General features: G+C 40.2%; 1 protein-coding gene across 7 annotated transcripts in view; it reads right to left on the reverse strand.

Annotated features, from left to right (window-relative positions):
• The window catches only part of LOC133485892 (collagen alpha-1(XIX) chain-like), a 150,872-nt gene that overhangs the window by 48,704 nt on the left and 82,817 nt on the right, over positions 1-19,351 (reverse strand). For 6 of the 7 annotated variants that reach the window (XM_061790269.1, XM_061790272.1, XM_061790273.1 and 3 more), the window contains 10 exons: positions 11,941-12,003; positions 11,822-11,866; positions 10,163-10,195; positions 6,026-6,061; positions 5,874-5,915; positions 5,097-5,141; positions 4,301-4,354; positions 3,801-3,845; positions 1,480-1,554; positions 441-482 (listed from right to left, as the gene is read on the reverse strand). In XM_061790269.1, coding sequence (XP_061646253.1) covers positions 441-482; positions 1,480-1,554; positions 3,801-3,845; positions 4,301-4,354; positions 5,097-5,141; positions 5,874-5,915; positions 6,026-6,061; positions 10,163-10,195; positions 11,822-11,866; positions 11,941-12,003 — 480 coding nt within the window. The remainder of the gene's footprint in view (positions 1-440; positions 483-1,479; positions 1,555-3,800; positions 3,846-4,300; positions 4,355-5,096; positions 5,142-5,873; positions 5,916-6,025; positions 6,062-10,162; positions 10,196-11,821; positions 11,867-11,940; positions 12,004-19,351) is intronic. The other variant, XM_061790271.1, reaches the window with a different exon arrangement.

A 19,351-nucleotide genomic window follows, 5' to 3' on the forward strand; every position in this document is an offset into this window, starting at 1 on the left:
ACGGTATAAGCAAACAACCATTCACACTCACATTCACACCTACTGCCAATTTAGAGTCTTCAATTAACCTACCATGTATGTTTTTGGAATGTGGGAGGAAACCGGAGTACCCAGAGAAAACACATGCAGGCAGGGGAAGAACATGCAAACTCCACACAGGCGAGGCCGAATTTTAACCCAGGTCCTCAGAACTGTGAGGCAGATGTGCAAAGTAGTCACCCACCGTGCAGCCAAGTTAGAATGCCTCATTCCCGAAAGTGTACCTAACTCAGAAATTAATTGTTGTAATAATAAAGCAGTTCTTATGAGTACAATGACATTTTGGAGTATTATAAATTCAGATAATATAATATGTTCCATTAACTAATTTTCTTTGAGTTTACTTTACAAATACAGAATATAAGACCTGAAGACCATGATTTACAGTGTCGGTGCTTTACCTTGGGGCCGCGAGAGCCTCTGGACATAGACAGCCCATCACCCTACATGACAACATGAGAAGTAAATCAGAATAAAAAATGTAATAACAGAACAAGTTAAACTCTACAGTGCAAACAGTCTGAAAAATGTCACAACCTCATGTTCATTCCTGTTTGCAGTGGTTACAAAAGTGTAGGCTATTATCATTCATTTACTTTACAGCACATAGAGGACATTGATTACTGTGGTTAACAAGTCCCAAAATGCATGTTGTATATTAGCTTCAAGATGGTGGATAGGGACGAACAATGATCCCATTTCCAGGAGAACTTCATCCTTATCCAATCATAAAAGTGAGCAAAGAAATACAGACCTTCATTATTCATTTACTGGCAAAAATCAATTGAGCGACAGTTATTTGAAGAGGGCTCCCTCATTAAAGACACCCATTGAGTTTGTTTTATCGCTTTTATTGTCGTCTTAAATAACAAAGACCATAAAATGTAGGGAAAATGTCTATGTTCCCTCAGAGACACTTACCAGCAAAGCCATTCGTGAAAGGACCGCTGTCCCTAAGATGGTATCTTACTTTGCACACATATCACGTTAGAGAACATATAAGAGGTATAAACACTTCAGCCTGCACTATTTCCTTGCCTTATTTCTCTGCTCGATGAGCTCGCTTCAGATGGAGTGTTGTTCCCAAGAAAACAGACAAGATTGTTGAAACCTATGAAGTCGGTGGAGGACCGTACACGAGTCACTTTTTTGATGACGCTATAATGAACATTTTTACAATATATGCATAGGGAGATCAATAAAATGCAATCCTTCAACAGCCATCATCTTCACAATGGTGGGAGAAATGATAACCTAGGTTAGGTTATCCAATGTTTGATTACGTAACGGTTTGCGTCATCGTAATAGCATGGCGTCTGTGTATAGCTGAATGGCCGAGTTTGGATTATCTGCTGCTGGTTCGTGAGCTTTATTTTTAAGTTTTTATCAACCATATATGTTCAGGGCAGCCTAAAAGGTGAGATCAAAATGAATACACACCACATATCCAGGCTCTCCAGGCTCTCCCTTTGGTCCTGGAGGTCCCTGAAGCCCAGTCACTTCTCCCAAGTCTCCCTACCGAAAGATTAATGAGTCATCATTTCTTGTGGTCATTTTTGGAGAGCAGTGTTTGTCCTTGGTGACTTGTAGAACTCCTCACAATACCATCAAAAGAAAAGTTTTGTTTGAAAGTTGCTGCCTACATGACAAACAACATTTTTGGTTCCTGTCTGAAGTAATTTAATGCAATCCTTTCATGGATGTAACTAAATCTCTAGTGATGGTGCTTTCTTTTGCTTAAAAGTCAAAGGGACAGCTGACATATGTAAGGAAGGCAAGGAAGAGGGAGCGACATGGCGAAGCGTTTACAGTTAACAGTGTGACAGAGCAAGGTAAACGTGAGTATAAGTCTAAATCGACTTAGTTTCAATTGAATATAAAAGAGCATCCATCCATCCATCCATTTTCTGAGCCGCTTCTCCTCACTAGGGTCGCGGGGGTGCTGGAGCCTATCCCAGCTGTCATCGGGCAGGAGGCGGGGTACACCCTGAACTGGTTGCCAGCCAATCGCAGGGCACATAGGAACAAACAACCATTCGCACTCACAGTCATGCCTACGGGCAATTTAGAGTCTCCAATTCATGCATGTTTTTGGGATGTGGGAGGAAACCGGAGTGCCCGGAGAAAACCCACGCAGGCACGGGGAGAACATGCAAACTCCACACAGGCGGGGACGGGGATTGAACCCCGCACCTCAGAACTGTGAGGCTGACGCTCTAACCAGTCGGCCACCGTGCCGCCTATAAAAGAGCATATGAAATGCAATTTTTTTTGTTCAATTCTCTTTTTTTTCAGTGAAGGTAAAGGAAAATGGTAAAGGCATGAACAAAACAATCAGCATCCATTAAGTAAAAAGAAAATCACTAGAAAGTCATGGGAATTGTACTAAAAATTTAAATTCTCAGGGGAAATCTACAGTGTGTACCCTGTACAGAAATTGTATGACTAAGGAGCTGACAGAGGCACACAAGACTCTCTAAATGTTAGGTGTTATTTATTGGCTATACCAGTGTGTAGATGTATGACTATATCCTCAGTGCATTAAGTTATATGGTGAAATGTATTTAAAAAAACAATCAAGGCTGTCAAAAATATTTGCTTATATAAAGCTAGGGAGGACAGGGTGGGAAAAGACCTGGTTGACTCACATAGGTGAAACTAATTCCAAGATAAACTCCACATATTACACAGGACATGCATGAACAAGAATAACCAAGAAGCAAGTCTGATATAGTCCAAAAGCACTGTCAAAGCAACTAGACATTTATTTTACATGGTTACTTTGAAAGAAACAACTTTGAACTTAAAAAAATAGAGATTATGTGCGACAAGATTTGAGCACAGTTTGTCTGCCATGTTTGTTTTTTTTTCCTAGATTTTTTTTCATGTTAAAATATAGGCTATAGATTAATAAGAATAAAGGAGAAGATTCACATAGATACTGTACATTCCCATTTGGCTATATCATTCAATCAACCCATATATATCTACAATATACGTACACAACCTGAGCAGGCCTGGGTTGCGTATCAATATGAAAGAATGAAAATATTTAAGTGACCAAAAGAGGGTTCAGTGTTAGGGGACGCCTTGCTAGTGTAGATGTCAAGAATTGTGCAGCCTCACAAGGACACACTTTATTGTTAGTTTTGGTAAGCACACTTAATATTCGCTCTGCAGCCACATAATTTAATGGCTTTATGCACAGTATATTTGCTTTTCATCCAAATCTACTCTTGAAATTAATGTTTGTTTTTGCTGTGAATACATAATCACACCTGTCTCTGGCATTACTTTGCATTAGTGAAGGTGACAAATCTGAGAGGACGTAGAAAGCTTAAGCACTTGGAAATAGATTTATTTCTCTCCCCTGGAGTTTGACAGAATGACTCTGGCGGGAGGGGAGTCGCGTGTAAAGCGTCATTTATTTTGACAAGTGACACACCTCATCAAACTCGTGTGTCAAAGTGCAAGCTGTTGCACTTCGTCACTTTCAGTCAAGTGTTTGGAACGAGTCCTGCCGCAAAAGGGGTTTGTGTAAAATAGCGGGGTAGTCAAGGGCATCAAACAGGGGAAAACAGTTCTGGAGTGAGTGACGGTGGCATGAACGGCTAGTAAGGTGAGTCATCAGGAAGGTGTTGTAGTCTTGTGTGTGTATTGTGTTTGTACTGTACTTATTCTTGTATGCTTGTCTGCTAATAAAACATCACAACGCCACTTTTTTTTCTTTGAGGTGAGAACTTGATTTGAAGTTTTCTTACCTTCTGTCCTTTTAGTCCATCTCTCCCAGGCACCCCTGATGAGCCCTTTCAACAGGAGTGGGGACAAAAAAGAAATCTATCAGCAGACCTTCATCTCTCACACATCCATTACCACAGCCAGCCTCCTCCTCACTGCTGCAGCAGACTGTCGAGTTCCAAGATAATTTCTTTTAGACAGGCTTTATAAAATGTCTCTTTTTTCCCCACCCTGCTTTTCAAGAAAGACAGATGCTCATTATCAAAACAGGTGCAGCAAACAAATTGCACTTCTGTTTTCTGGCAAAAAAAACAGGGTCATTTTCCTTTTTCCGCTAATTAATTATTAAATTTGCTGACTGACTGCGTTAGAAAAAAGAGACTAGACTTGTCTCCCGACATCTTGCTATTCATCAATTGATCTCGGGCTCAGTCTGGCAGACTGCGTTGGTAAGCAGAGGATAAGCCAAGGTGACGGAGAAGGCGACGGGGCTTGACATGAAGTCTGCTGCAGGTCTACTTACTGGATCTCCTGGGAGGCCGGGGAGTCCAGTTGGTCCAGACCGGCCTTGCTTGCCCTGACAGAACAAAATGTAAAAATAAAAAAATAATTATAATTTTTAAAAAAGTGATTTTTTTTTTTCCATTTTATTGTAACTTGTAGTAGCAGTACGCATATCCAGGATATCCTTAAATGCCTTTTGAAAAAATACAATCAATCAGTGTTAAGACCTTTTATGTAGGCTAAAAATAACATCCTTTCTGTTATTCGAGATGAGCTGGTAGTGAATGCATTTTCCCTTTCAACTCATAATTGTCTTCGCCTACACAGATGCAAGGTGCGAGCACTCAGCATATTAAGGAACTGTTCAGTTTGCTTGAAGTCCTCAGAGTAGTTCAGCATGAAATGTGAACACAACCTGTGGTCCAGGTTCACTTTGCCCTGTACTGCCAATGTATTAACTGAGGCCCCATCAGATCTGAAGTGGACCAGAAAGAGAACTGGATCCTCTTTCAAATGAACTTGCAAGCATGAAAAATAAATACTGCAAGTGAATAAACAATTTGACCATATGGAGCTCTGTTTTCCGTAGATGTGCATCTGCGGCAGAGTGCAAAAATTGGCGTATCTTGATGAGGGAATGAGACGAGCCGGCTGTGATCACACCGACAACAGCACAAACCTCCCTCTTTTAGATGCACTGGGTTGCGCTGGATAACAAAATTATCAACACCAGGTCTAACCCGCCTCCGCGCAGAGATATGCAACGCACTGCACCAGATTTACGCCAGTCCTGGAAATAGAGCCCTGGGACTCACCTCAGGACCTGGATCTCCTTTCTGTCCTAGCAGCCCAATGTTTACCTGTAACATGTGAGAAGGTGAAGTGTATTACCCTCATAACTTTACTAACTGAAAAGGTGGACTGAAATGTATAACGCTTTATGAGAACGATACTAAAATGAAAACCTGAATTGTCAAGATTGAATAGCTTCAATGAGTTACCTTGAATTCATGTAGTTTTTGAGTTCCAATTTCACCCGACAACACATTTTATTTGATTTGTCAAAATCCATCCATTACATCCATTTCCCATACCATTTATTCTCACAAGGGTACTTGAAATTTTGAGTTCCAATTTCACCCGACAACACATTTTATTTGATTTGTCAAAATCCATCCATTACATCCATTTCCCATACCATTTATTCTCACAAGGGTCAAGGGGCGTGCTGGAGCCTATCCCAGCTATCTTTGAGCGAGAGGCAGGGTACACCCTGAACTGGTCGCCAGCCAATCGCAGGGCACCTATAAGCAAACAACAATTGACATTCACATTCCCACCTACGGGCAATTTAGAGTCTTCAATTAACCTACCACACATGTTTTGGGGATGTGGGAGGAAACCAGAGTACCCGGAAAAAACCCACACAGGCACGGGGAGAACATGCAATCTCCACACAGGCGAGGCTGGATTTCAACCCGGGTCCTCAAAACTGTGAGGCACATGTGCTAACCAGTCGCTCACCGTGCCGCCTTGTCAAAAAAAATCCCATTTGTTAAAATTAATCCAAAACGATATCCAACAATGCTTACCTGATCTCCCTGTTCTCCCTTCTGCATATTTATCATTTCATCCTTTAACACACAGGAAAAAATAAAGCAGTTCAAAATGTGACTCAGCAAGAAATACTGTTCTATTGTATGTGCAAATTATCACTGATTCATGATACAATGGAGCTGCTTACGGTTCCAGAGAGCTGCTTCAATCCATGAGCTGTCACCTAGAAAAAAAAAAGTCATCTTTAAAGAACCTGTCTCTGATCTTACAATGCATATGAAATAACTTAGAGTTATGCCATGCATACTTTATAAATACAGTCACTGGCCACAAGAGTATACCTACATAATCCAATGAGAGCCAAAACATACAGCGAGAGGTGTGATATTTTGACCCCCACAAGTAGCTAAGGTAACCAAAATATTAGAAACATCTCTCAGTCTTATGTGGAGCTGTTTTACACCTACAACATACTATAACACAATAATAAGTATATATTAAATGAATATCTCTTTTTCAGTGTCAATCGAAACTTACCATACATGTAAAAGGTGCTTGCTTGGGGGGCGCATGTTATGGCTAGTAAGCACACGTTCATAATAATCTTCAGAGCTCCCTCCATAATACTTTAGGTGTTTCATGAGGTGGCCTCTGAACTCCGCATAATACTGAATCCAGGTTGGCAGGTTTGCGCACACAACACACAAAAATATTTCTCTTTCAAAAAAAAAAAAAAAATGCCAGTTGAAATTGCAGATTTAATTTTTTTTGTTACTGTAAACTCCCGCGACTCTTGTGAGGATAAGCGGCTCATAAAATGGATGGATGTTACTGTAAACGGGAAACAAATCCAAGTCAAGTTGGGTCTTTTATAAGTTTTAGCCAATGCAGTCATGAGTCCTAAAATCGGTAACTTGAGTATGTCTTGAATCAAGTCATATGACTTGAGCCCCCGACCTCTGACTTTTGAATAAAACTACAGCTGTGAAACACCATAGTGATTTGAGAGTATGACTGAGGTTCATATTTAACATCCAAAATACACAAGCTGGTTGATAGTTACTTTCTCAAGTTTGCCAGTCACTTATTTTTCATCTGTCACTGGTGTAGTGCTACACTCGCCTGACTTTGGTGCAGGCAGTGTGGGTTCAGTCCGCACTCGGTAACGGTGCGAATGTGAGTGCGAATGGTTGTCCGTGTCTATATGTGCCCTGCGACTGACTGCCGACCTGTTCAGGGTGTAGTCTCCCTTTTGCCCGAAGTCAGCTGGGATAGGCTCCAGTGCCCTGTGACCCTAACCAGGATAAGCGGTCTTGAAAATGGATGGATGGATATTTTTCATCTTCACCTGCACAACCTTGCTCCAAACAACTTAATACCACTGTCAACCAGAAGGATAAAAGCTGAATAGTCATTTTTGTTGTTGTTGTTGTTTTCGTCACTGCACGCAAAATTCCATTTGACATATTGACTGATTCAGTGTGTGAATGTTGGTTTACAGCCTTGTATGACGGCAGACATGTCCTGATTGGACTTCTTTGTATATTTTTTTGGCGTGCGGTAGGATGATTACCAATACAATACAAATAAAAATATGCACTGAAGTTTAAGGAAATTACCTACATTTGTCAATTTAAAGATGAGAGGAGTAAGAACATGCGTGAAAAAAAACATTGTATGCATTTAAACCTGGTGTGAGTTTCACATTATTTATGGCTTATGTTATTTAAAGTTGTTTCCATTTTTAACCTAATATTAACTAGTCATTGGCTATTAATCTATGAGCAGTATTGCAGGTGTTATTTGTGACAATGTAACAGATTTATTTTCACACACATCATAAATGAGACCAGGAAGAAATATTATCATAGTACTGTATTAGTTAAATTGTATTTTACACATTTCATAATTATGATTCCCACTCTGGAACAACTTTCTTTGCTAGAAATACAGATTTAACATAATTTTGGATTAATCAGGTTTAACATGATTCATGTACTGTACATATATTCTAAAGGGAGTTTTGTGCATATAATTTGAGTCTGCGCATTAATTTCTTGGCAAATAAAACCAAACAAAACGCCCTCTGTCCTCCTCTGTCTCACGTTTCCCGCCCACAGTATGTGATATAAGAAGCAGCTCAATGTTCAGTGGTTTAAGCATCCTAATTAAGGAAGTGAGACATTATAGAAAGTAAGCGAAAGCAGCATAGAGGAGGAAGTGCAAGCTGCCCCCACATATTTACTGTAAATTGTACAGCGTTTCCATTGTTTGATAGCAGCTCATTCCCTAAATTAAAGTCTTTGTGCAGGTGCATCTGTACAATATGTGCTTAGGAGCCTTTTGCAACAATTACAGTCATTAAGTCAGTGTCTAATATGAGATGGGTTTTTTCCCCCCATCTGGAGCAATGGCAACCTTAAATCAGATACTCTAAGGGCTGTCTACACCATCCATTTTAAAGTCAACATGCAGTCACTTGTCTCAGTTTCTGACTTCAATCACTGATCAACGTCTCACTGCCATCAACATGCAGCCTCATTGTCAGTTTCAAACATGAGCGGTGAACTCTGGCATGCCACTATTTACTCAACAGAGCTTAGTATGCCAGCTTTAGTTGAACCCATTACAAAGCGCCACTCTAAAGTGAGGCTGGCAGCTGTAAAAACAAACAAAAACAAAAAAATCTCCAAGCTCAAAAGCCTGTTTTGCCACGTTAAAGCCATCGAGGAGAATGTTGCAGCGTGCGCCGTTAAAACCACTGCACCTCTCTGCCACTAATACACAGAGGCCCAAGGTTTATGGAGGGAGGGTAATGATCTGAACCCCTGCTTCTGCTGTGTAAGGGAAATCGATGCTTAACTGCCAAAATTATCTGCCACAGGAAGGCAGACAGCGCAGACAGAGACTGGTACTAAATGTTCAAACAGCCCCATTTATCAAATGACTAATGTTTTCTTCTCTTGTGTGTGCTGCTGTATACGTCTGCAATATCCTGGGTGGTCCACAGCTCACCACACAACGTTGAACACAACGGAGCGTTTTGGTTTTGATTGAGACGAACAATTTTCTCTCCCATTGCAGTGACATTTTAAGTAAAGAGACAACAGCAAAGAAAGCCCTCAGTGGTTTGGACAGGCGTTAAAACCGTCCACTGTGGTGTCGATTCTGATGTGGTTCTGATTCTTGAAATTCAGAGAAATAAACAACAGTAAAAGCTACCTTATTTAGCTTTTAAAATGCTGCCTTTCTGACAATGACAATGAAAGTGAAAAAAATTCGCTTATTGGTGAAAAGTCAGTCGTCAGTAGACCCTTAGAAAAAAACATTTAGAATTCTTTCATAACAACTCATACATATCCTGATTTGTGGGCTTTCCTCTTCTTCTTCTTCTTCTTCTTATTATGCAACATTTTTTCAAGGGTATCAAGGGTATCATGGGTAGTGTTTCTTCAAGGTCAAATACAGCTCATTAACTGATTTTTGACTTGCATTGTACATGGAACATCTAAACATCAAAGCAATGTATTAATTCATTCATTCATTCATGCAATAACACCCATTCTGCACAACCTTTAGCTAAGCAGAGTCTGTTTTTCTCTGTACCTCTACTTAAAATGTATGTCAGAGAAAAATCCTTTTTCACAGTTTGAAAAGTAGTTCTGCAAACTAAGTACATATCTGAAGATGAAACAGATTTCAAGTACAAGATTTCATGACACCCAGATGAGAGATCAATGTGTGGAAGCCTGAGCTTGGTTAACAGCCAGCCTGCGTGGTGCGGCCACAGCAATCACAGGACACTTCTGTCAGTCTTTGTGCATGTAAAATGGTGTCAATTCACTTGCATGTGTCCGCAGGCACACACCCCTGGGACTCTTTCACTGGGTGTGGGGCCACTCACTTATTGCGACAAATAACTCATGAATATGCAAATTGAATGTGTATCCCTCACTCATACTCTCGTCCTATAGACTTTTATAATTTACAGTTAGTCCCACCACACTTCAGTTGTACAGCCGGGTTCACGACCCTTGTCCTTCTTCTCCTGTCCTTGTCCTCTCCTAGCTTGTCCTGTCCTTCCCTAAAAGGGTGTAGCACGACAGCCCCATATATTAAAAAATAATATATAATTTTTTTTCCCCCGTAATGCAATTATAATGGGCATCAATTATCCGCAGATTTTCACTATTGGTGGTCCGGCCCAGTCCCTATCCCCAACGAGTAGTAGGGGTCCACTTTACATGTATTTGCTTAATAATAGTTGATAACTAACGAAGACTTAAAACGGATTAAAAACACACCATACTCTTAGTATACTTACAGGACCAGGTGGACCAGGGGGTCCAGCATCACCCTTAAAGACACAAAGACAATGATGAGTATTACTTTTTTAGAGTACAATTTAGTGAACAAAGCCTTATGACACGCCCTTAGAGTTTTTATCTCTTTTATCCCACTCTACTATTTGTAGTTCTTGACTCACCTTCTTCAATCTTTCAGGTATTATCGATGAACCTTTCAAGGGGTCATACACTTCCATCTGTAAGTGTTCTCTAACTTATGTTTTATAGCAATGTATGTTCAGGAGTAATAGCAGAAAGACAGGTGAGGTCATCAGTAGACTCGTGACTCAGAATTTTCCAAGAAGCTAGTTTTTGTCTTTTTGATAACTTTTGATATCAATATGGTCAATAAACTACTTTCAAAGGTAACATGTTACCAAGGACCTCACACAGATACGTACATCACTGTCTTTTAAAGGAATAACACAGGCGGCACAGCAAAATGGAAAATAAAGTGGAAGTTAAGTGATATGATGTGAGTGCCACATAAACATTCATTAATTGTCGTCATGTCATGCACACAGTAGTTATTGTGGCATCCTTAAACCACATACAACCTTTTGTAATGGGTGTGTTGGGAGCACTAGCGTGTTGTGATGCATTACTGTTGGGAGCCTGCTTTGTCCCATTCATCATTTATAAGCTATTACGTTTATGTTTTCACTACAGCAAGACAACACAGCAACAATCTATCTATATACAGTGTAGACATCATATAAATAACTAAAAAACACACAGATAATTCATTCGCAGCCATGCTACCATAATCTTCTAAATTTAAAGTGTTACGACAGCAAAACTTTACAGGCTTTTAAAGCACATTTGGATTGGGATCAAATGCAAATGACAGAGAGGAAGCCAATTTTTTAAAGAATGATGAAAGCCAGGGAACATAAAGACTAATGGGACATCCCCAGAAAAAAGTAACACAAAAACATACTGCATTTCATTCTTGTGTTAGTAAGTATTATTTTTACTATTTTATCTTCCAACAGTCTGCTAAAAATTCCTTGATTATTTACCGTACTTGACCACTAAGGCTGATTTTCATTCTATTGTTGCGTTGTTATTAAATGCTACAATGTTTCTTATTCATACAGTATTATAGTAGTAGTAGTATACCTGTAGTATCTAGCAAATATAACTGCCCATCTTAATAGGTAATAGGTAACTAGGTATAGTGCTGCTCATTTTTATCTTTGTAAAGGTAGAATTTTCAATAAAACTCTTGTATTGGTTGTCTCTATTTAGATTGATAATGTTGTGTCTGCTCAGTGTACTTTTGTGAACAATCGTAACTGTTTAAGGTGCAGACTGGGTTGGAAATACTGCATTGTGAATAACAGGTTTAGGTGGCAAAACAAGGGACTGACCTATGCACGTTTGACAGCAAAATTTCCGAAATATGTTTATGTGCAACAAAAAAGTACAAATTTCCTGCTGCTAGGTTGTGTTGTGTTGTCCTGCTGAGAGGGAAAACATGCAACAGAGCTGCCAATTCATTAGTTGTTGATGAATGACATTCAGATATCCTTGCAGTCCAAACAGACCAATAATAACTCACACACTCGCAGGCACAGTGACAGCAGACACAAACAGAGATCAATGTCATGTATTAGCACTTGACATTGACTCACTTTCTGTCCTTTCAACCCTTCGGCACCCTTGGCACCTGGTTGACCCTGTGGGAGGAGGCCTTGGTAAATGACTCAATAGCACAGCAGCATTGAAAGTGTCACTGTGGGAAAATACCTACAGGGTCTCCTCTGTCTCCTTTTGCCCCCTTTTCTTGAGAGACACCAGCCTCACCCTTCTCCCCCTGCAAGTGAACAGAACAGATCATTCCCATTGACTGACAAACAAAGAGGGGCACAAAGAGACACACAAAACCTACGGCAAGGACAGATGTTGTGAATAACATAAAAGAAAAATACAATGTATGAATCTAAATGCATTTGAATTATCACTTTAAAAAGAAATTGTGAGAGAGTCAAGGATGGTGGAAAACATTAGCCCCTGTTGCATTGCAGCACTTTTTCAATGTTCCATTCCGCGGTCTTCCAATAGATGGCACTTAATGATTGCTGGTGAGCATTTTAACAGGATTTCTTCCTGCCACTTATGTGAGAAAATGTCAAAGAAACACCACGTGTACCTTCACATTGGCCATGACATACAGGGAATGATAAGTAAGATACTGTATATCTGTGATAGAAATCTAAACAGGGAAAACATTTTGTTCTCTTGGGGACTTGCCAGAACTCTCATCTTACTCTTATGTATTTTGGACCCTTGGATAAGATAGATTCATCACCAACTATTTTTCTCATTCTGGGTATCAAGGAACATTTCAGATGCTACAAAGTGTCTGTACCTAAACTAAACTACAACAACATTTGATAAAGGTTAACATTGTTCCACTCTGCGTAGCCGCACCTGGGCAAACAAATTACGCTTCAACCCTTCCCCAGTTCCTTTGACAACAGCCGCTGTGATAGTGTTCATTTAATGAGCTACAGCCTCTGTTTCCTCAGTTTTTATTAGATCAGCAGACTGTTCCTCTATATGAACAGATGGACTGTCGTATTACAATTTTAGGAAAGGTGAAGGCACTGTGTGAAAACTGTACTAATTGAATTTGGTGAAGCTTTATTTACCATATGTGCCCTCCACCCTGCCCCCCTTTTATTTTAACTGGCCCAATCACCATATTGTTGATGTCAATCCTTCATCTCAACAAGCAAAACCTATTAAAAATGTACTACTTCAAACGTCCTCGATAGGTAGACTCTGGTCCGGATTCGGACCAAGATGATATTCTATCCGGACACAGAACAATTATTGGATTATTTTGTGATTTAATCAGCGCAACATTTAGAGGATTTAGCAGTAGCTTTTCTGGTCATTACTGTAGTAGAGCATCTTAGCGAGAGGATGTTATGCAAGTGTTGAGGAGAGAAGTCCAAAAAAGAAAGGGTAAACAGATAATGGTGTGCTTTAAAATAAAACAATAAAACAATAAGGAAAAGGGTTACAGCGGTTTTGATATAGGTTTGGATGGTTTAAATCAGTGGTGCCCAAACTACAGCCCGCGGGCCTCCACATTTGGCCCGCCCCCCTGAACAATACCAGAGACGCATTATGATTTTTTTTTTTCAGTCTGGCCACGCGATCGAGACGAACACACGAATAGAACGTGACATTGTAGTCGACCCTTCTACAGTCTGTGCCCTTATCTGAAACCCCCCAGAAAAAAAATCCTAGACTCGCCCCTATCAAATATAACAGAATAATGGCGAAAAGGTTAGGAAATAGAAACATTTATTCAGAATGCAGGGTATTTAACCTGCAGTGGACAAACGATTATTATTATTTGTTCAATGCAAAGAAAAGCCTGTTTGTTTCATCTGTCGAGAGGCGTTGGCGGTATTCAAAGAATACAATCTGCGCCGACACTATGAATCCTGTCACAAAGACAAACATGATAGCTTGCAAGGCCAAATGTGAGCAGACAAACTCTCAAAGCTAATAGGTAGACTGTTAGCTCAGCAGAATACATTTGTACGTACTTCCTGACTTTTACTTCTGTGAAGATCCCGGAAAGGGTTATTAATATTTGGTTATGTGTTGCTTTCCGGAAAATAATAAATGTTTATTTTTAGGCACACCTGCGATCGCCACATATTTCTGTTACAAACTGACCCCGGCCCCCCATCAGAGAAGGGAAAGTTATATGGGCCTCACAGGAAAAAGTTTGGGGACCCCTGGTTTCAATGATTACTGTTTGCAAATATAGTTTATAAAGAAAGTCAAATTGTTTACACAATTTGTTTTCTTTATGTATCTTTAACATTTACAATATTTAGTTCATGTTCTTTTGCTTAGATTGTTAAGGCTGTTCTAAAGCTGAAATGTTATTTAAGATACAGTACATAAAAAGTTTCCACTGTTCTGGTAGTGTATTGGTACATGCTGCTGCCTTTCACTCAGACAGTCAGGGTTCGATTCACTCCCAAGGCTCCATTACCTAGCCGTTGCCAGTAAAACTAAGTGACTGACTCGTTGTGGCAAACCTTGATGGGACAAGCCAAAGGTTGTGACGTTAGTCCTTTCAGTACAGGGCAAAACGATCACACATACTGTAGTGACGGGGATAGGCAAAGTTTGGAAAATCAATTTGAACTCTGCTTTAAATGTGGGACATCATTGTCACAGCAAAATTCTCGCTATCATCGTATGACTGGTTGAGGACAATTACTCCACTTGTCCCCCTGTATTTGACGCCTGATGAGATTTGAAAAAGGCCCCAATTCATACCTGGTAATATAATGAGCCTGAAAACTCAATTTGCAACCGTGCGAGAGAATATTAAATCCAATCCCGACCTTTAAAAAATTCTATGTTTGCATATTATATATATGTGCCCTGCGATTGGCTGGCGACCAGTTCAGGGTGTACCTCGCCTCTCAGGTGGGATAGGCTCCAGCACGCCCGCGACCCTGGTGAGGATAAGTGGTGCGGAAAATGGATGGATGGATGAAGCCTGGACATTTTCTCTGCAAATATGCAGCGTTCCTTGTTTCCCAGTAAGACCATCTGTCTAGATCCCCAAACAGGCCTCCATTTTATTCCCTTTTATATCAACTTCTTTCAAGCAATTATCAATGATTTTCAAGAGTCAATATGCAGTGTTCTGTTTGCAACTTGTTTGCAGATCCCACTCCATATGTTTTTGCCTAAGTTTTGGAAGTTGACACAACAGACTGATTAATGATGTTTTTTTTCAACCAGGCTACGGTCTAGACTAATATACCCCATAGGGACAATTATAGGACGCTGAGATATTGTAACAGTTTGGACCTTTTAAAAGGTCCAAAAATTACAGGTGTGTTCCCAAGATGTAAAAGTCAAGTGTACCCTTGTGGTTACCACCATTCTATTTAGACAATGACAAAGCAAAGCACATGGGACAAGACAAGCGTTGTCTCTTTCTTATTAGACCAAGCCACACTCTCTTTTCATACAATAGGCAATCCCAATTGTTCCACTTCCATCCTGTACTCACCAATTACCCATTACCCAACTTTCCGTCTCTATTTACATTATACCTGCTGACTTCCTTTTGCCCTGTGCCACAGTGTCTCATGTACTTCACTGACAGAGCTTTCCAGTACTTTTTAAACTGATGTAGCTGTTTCCAACACTTCCTGTCGCTGGTATCCATCTGATTGACCCTTATTTGGCTGGTTTGCCTTTTGTGGATGCTTGACTGTTAGCAAAGACTCCTGGTGTGATTCGTCTGAGTGACTGCATCATCTTTACGTGCAGCTTTCTGCCAGGGCTTGCTAGAGACTGTCAGGAGATACTGGAGATGTGATTCATGAGAATACTGTCTTCCCGGAACATTGCGTGTGTGTGTGTTTTCTGCTCTAAAAATCTACACTCTGGGGGGGTGAGCAAGCAGCTCAGACAAGCTGCAGTTGCATCTCTGTAGTTCTTACCATATGTGCACCCCACCCTAATAAAACTTTCCCTATGTTGGGTTGTGTAAATTCAATTCCATTTATCATACAGTATGTTGTTCTCTTTCTCATCCACAGCGGATGACAAAAAACAAGTAGGGCACAAGACTGACATGCACATTCAACCAAATCTTTAGAACATGAAGTACGTATTGCTTGAGTTAAATAAGCATTACCATACCACTGTAAGCATTTGCTTTAGCGTTGACTGGGTAACTGTTGAATGTAACCGATGTTAATGAAGATTAAATAGAATAGTTCACTTTCAAAACTATTACATTTGAGAAATATGTTCTGTTCCAACAAATCAGTCGTAAACCAGTTTGGACTGAAGTCGGAGCAACTGTTTCTTTGCAACTTTGAGTCTTTGGGGTGCGAGAACAAGCTCTTGATAATTAGGTTTTCTCTGTCCTTCACTGTTTGATTACTTTTATCTTGGTGTCTAGATTTATGGCCTTTTACTCTTTCAGGAGTTTGGGTAGACAAGTGATTTTCTTGCTGAGTATTCTGCTCTGCAGCTCAGCAGCCAGTGAATTATACTGTAAATCAATGATTTAATTTAGTCAACTGTCTTTTTCTGGTGGCATGCCTATGCTACCAGCACATTGTTAGCTTGGTATGCTACCATTGTTACCACTGTGAATTTTTGGTCCTGATCAGCAACATTATATTTATTTTTATTGTCATTAATCTATTAGTTTAACATGTAGGTTCAATCCACTGAAAAGTATATGTTTGCAGAAATCGGCTCAGGATATTGATGTAACTCTATTCACACACAGCTACCTGTACATAGAATCTCACAATCAGATATTTTAGCTGTGTGAGGACATCGGCTTGTGGAACGTGAATGATTAAATTTAATGTCCTCCATTCCATGTCAGGGTGGTGTATACATAACATTAACATGTAAGAAAGCCAGAAAAAAATCAGGCTTTTAAGGGCAGTGTTAAAGTCGTTATAGTGACATTATATAGGATCCCAGTTCACTCTATGGGTTTTAGATCTAAACATATTCCTGAACATAAAACCTCATATAACTATGGTATACCCCAGCAGTCCCCTGTAGTTGTGAGGCAGATTGGTGTGTTCTCATGCAGAAAGCTTTTCTGTCAAGGTCGGCCAGCTGACACTTCCCCTTCCTCTTGGCAAAGAGTGCGGGAAACAACTCAGAGATACACCCCGGTACACGCCATGTCCATACAAGAAATCAACAATGCAGTCAAGAGATATGCCTCCTAATTTTCACTCTTGGCTCAATCAAAAGTTGGCCGCTGGAGGTGATGAGCAGGTGGGAAGGTGCTGGCTCAGGTGGCAATAGAGGTAGCAACAGTGCCAGTGGGAGGCCTTGTGAGATCCATGTCTGGGGATGTTTTACACCACATATGTTATTTGCTTCCTGTGAACTACAGCACCCCTGGGCCTCATGAAAATGATTGTGGAGCCTTTTTGAAAAGGTACTGTACGTAATGACCATCTGTCTGTTTTGAGGGTGAGTGGTGAGTGGCTGGATTGCGCTGCAGGAGGTATACGATTGGATGTACTATGCACAGATAGGCTATAACTGACTGAAAGCTGTCATTTACGAAGAGAGATATCAGTTTCTCACTACAAATACAAACATGCCTGTCAAAGTCAAAGAAGGTTTTTCTTCTGGTCATTCATACGTCTGACTTGGAACAAGGAGTTTGACATGACATATCTTGATAGCTTTAAACAACTAGTAACCAGATATAGCAAGTCAAAAATTAAGGGTGACTTCTGATTATTTTGACAAAACAAATATAATTGCCACATCTTTCCATACCTATCCATCCATCCATCCATTTTCTACAATGCTACCACTGACACTCACATTCGCACTGTCACTGAGTGGGAACTGAGCCAATGCTGTTTGCACCATAGTCAGGCCACCACGTTGTCCATTGATATCTATTGTGAATGCTTGTCTTCCAGCATTCACACATTTAAAAAACCTTGCTAATTTGAAAGGCTTCCAGAACTCAAACTGTTCTATCACCCCCCACTTCAAGTGCAGGTCAGGGCTGGTCTAATAAAGAGGAAGTCAATTTAATGATAAATGCCAAATGCCAGTTCTTGTGACAGTTTGGTGATAAACACTAACTTGACACTTCATACTTCAAAAAAAATATATAATTTAAAAAAATGGTCTGCAATATAAGGGTGACTTTTAAATTGTATTTGATCCTATTCAAGTATTGTATTACTTTGAATGAGGTCAAAGCTCACCTTGGATGCTTGAGTTAGCTAAGGCCAAAATTTCGATTGCTAGGAACACGTCCTTTGTCACCGCATGGCTGACCCCAAATTCCATCTGATCTTTTAATACTGAGAGATTATGATGGCATGCAGTTTTCTGGGTCTCTACTAGATTTACAGTTCATGGTTCAAGTGACAACTCAAATAATGTAGTGCACACATAAAAAGGCAGCCGTTGTAAATCAAACTAGAGCAAATGTATAGATGGTCTAAATATAGATCACTAGATGTTCACAGTCCATTAAATAAAGAAAACACATTACTCCACAGGCAGTGGAGTAATGCAGAGGTTACCTAAATTTCAACTAATGCGTGGAAGAGTCAGTCCATGCCAAATAAATGGTAAACAATGCTTGGTATTTGTAATATTTATTTTTTACTGTGATGTATGTGCACAAGTGGGTTTGTTTTATGTATTATGTGTTCAGTCAGTGTAAGTAGTCGAGAGGAGGATGCAGGAGATAGGCTTCCATGGAAAAGGATGACGCGCTGTGGCGACCCCTAAAGGGACAAACCGAAAGGAAAAGAAGAAGTACAACAGTGAAATTGGGTATGTGTCACTTGAAAATACATAACTAGATGGTCCAAAAATTGTATATCGGCACTTCATCGAGGCACCTGATAGACCTGCAGTGTAAAATCAGCCTCACCTTTGCAATAAGACACACAGCATGAATCCTCTTTGTGTCTTTATTTATTGTGCTGTATTTACAGACTCCTGTCATGGTGTGATCCTAATATGACATTGAAAGGTACCTGTTCCCCCTTCAGCTAGCAGCGCTCTCCCGCTGCCAAAGAACAAGAGCGAGTGACGGCCTGTTGGGTGTTTTGAATAGATAATTTTTGCCCTCAGATCCAACCTCAGAAAAACAGGTGAGTCATAAATGTCAGTAACATGGGAAGTAGGCGACACTGGCACATGCTAAGAGTATCATCAGGAATTTGCCATTTAGAAATGTCACACAGTCTCCAGTCTTGTCTTTCTTTTCTCTTTTGACCTTGCGTCCTACAACTTTATGAGTTATTAAGGAGGCAAGGCTCACAATGACTCATGTGGGAGACATTTAACAGCGAGTGGCTCAATTATACAAAAGATAATTGAAGCTATTGAGCATAACAATGATCGAAGCAGAACAGGATCTCTCTGGATTCTGGTACACAATAAAGTAGGAAATCCCTTGATCCAAATCAGAAGTGCAATCAGGGCAATAGGGTGTGAAAATAATTGGACACCCGAAGCAGCAGAGCAATATGGCACCCCTGTTTGTCCTGACATCATAGCAGTTAAGAGTCTGACAAGCAGTCTCCTTTTAACGCATCATATGGTTGTGGCTTCAAGTGTGTGGGTGACTACACACACACACA

Source organism: Phyllopteryx taeniolatus, chromosome 11 (assembly GCF_024500385.1).
Source record: "Phyllopteryx taeniolatus isolate TA_2022b chromosome 11, UOR_Ptae_1.2, whole genome shotgun sequence".
Classification (NCBI taxonomy): Eukaryota; Metazoa; Chordata; class Actinopteri; order Syngnathiformes; family Syngnathidae; genus Phyllopteryx; species Phyllopteryx taeniolatus.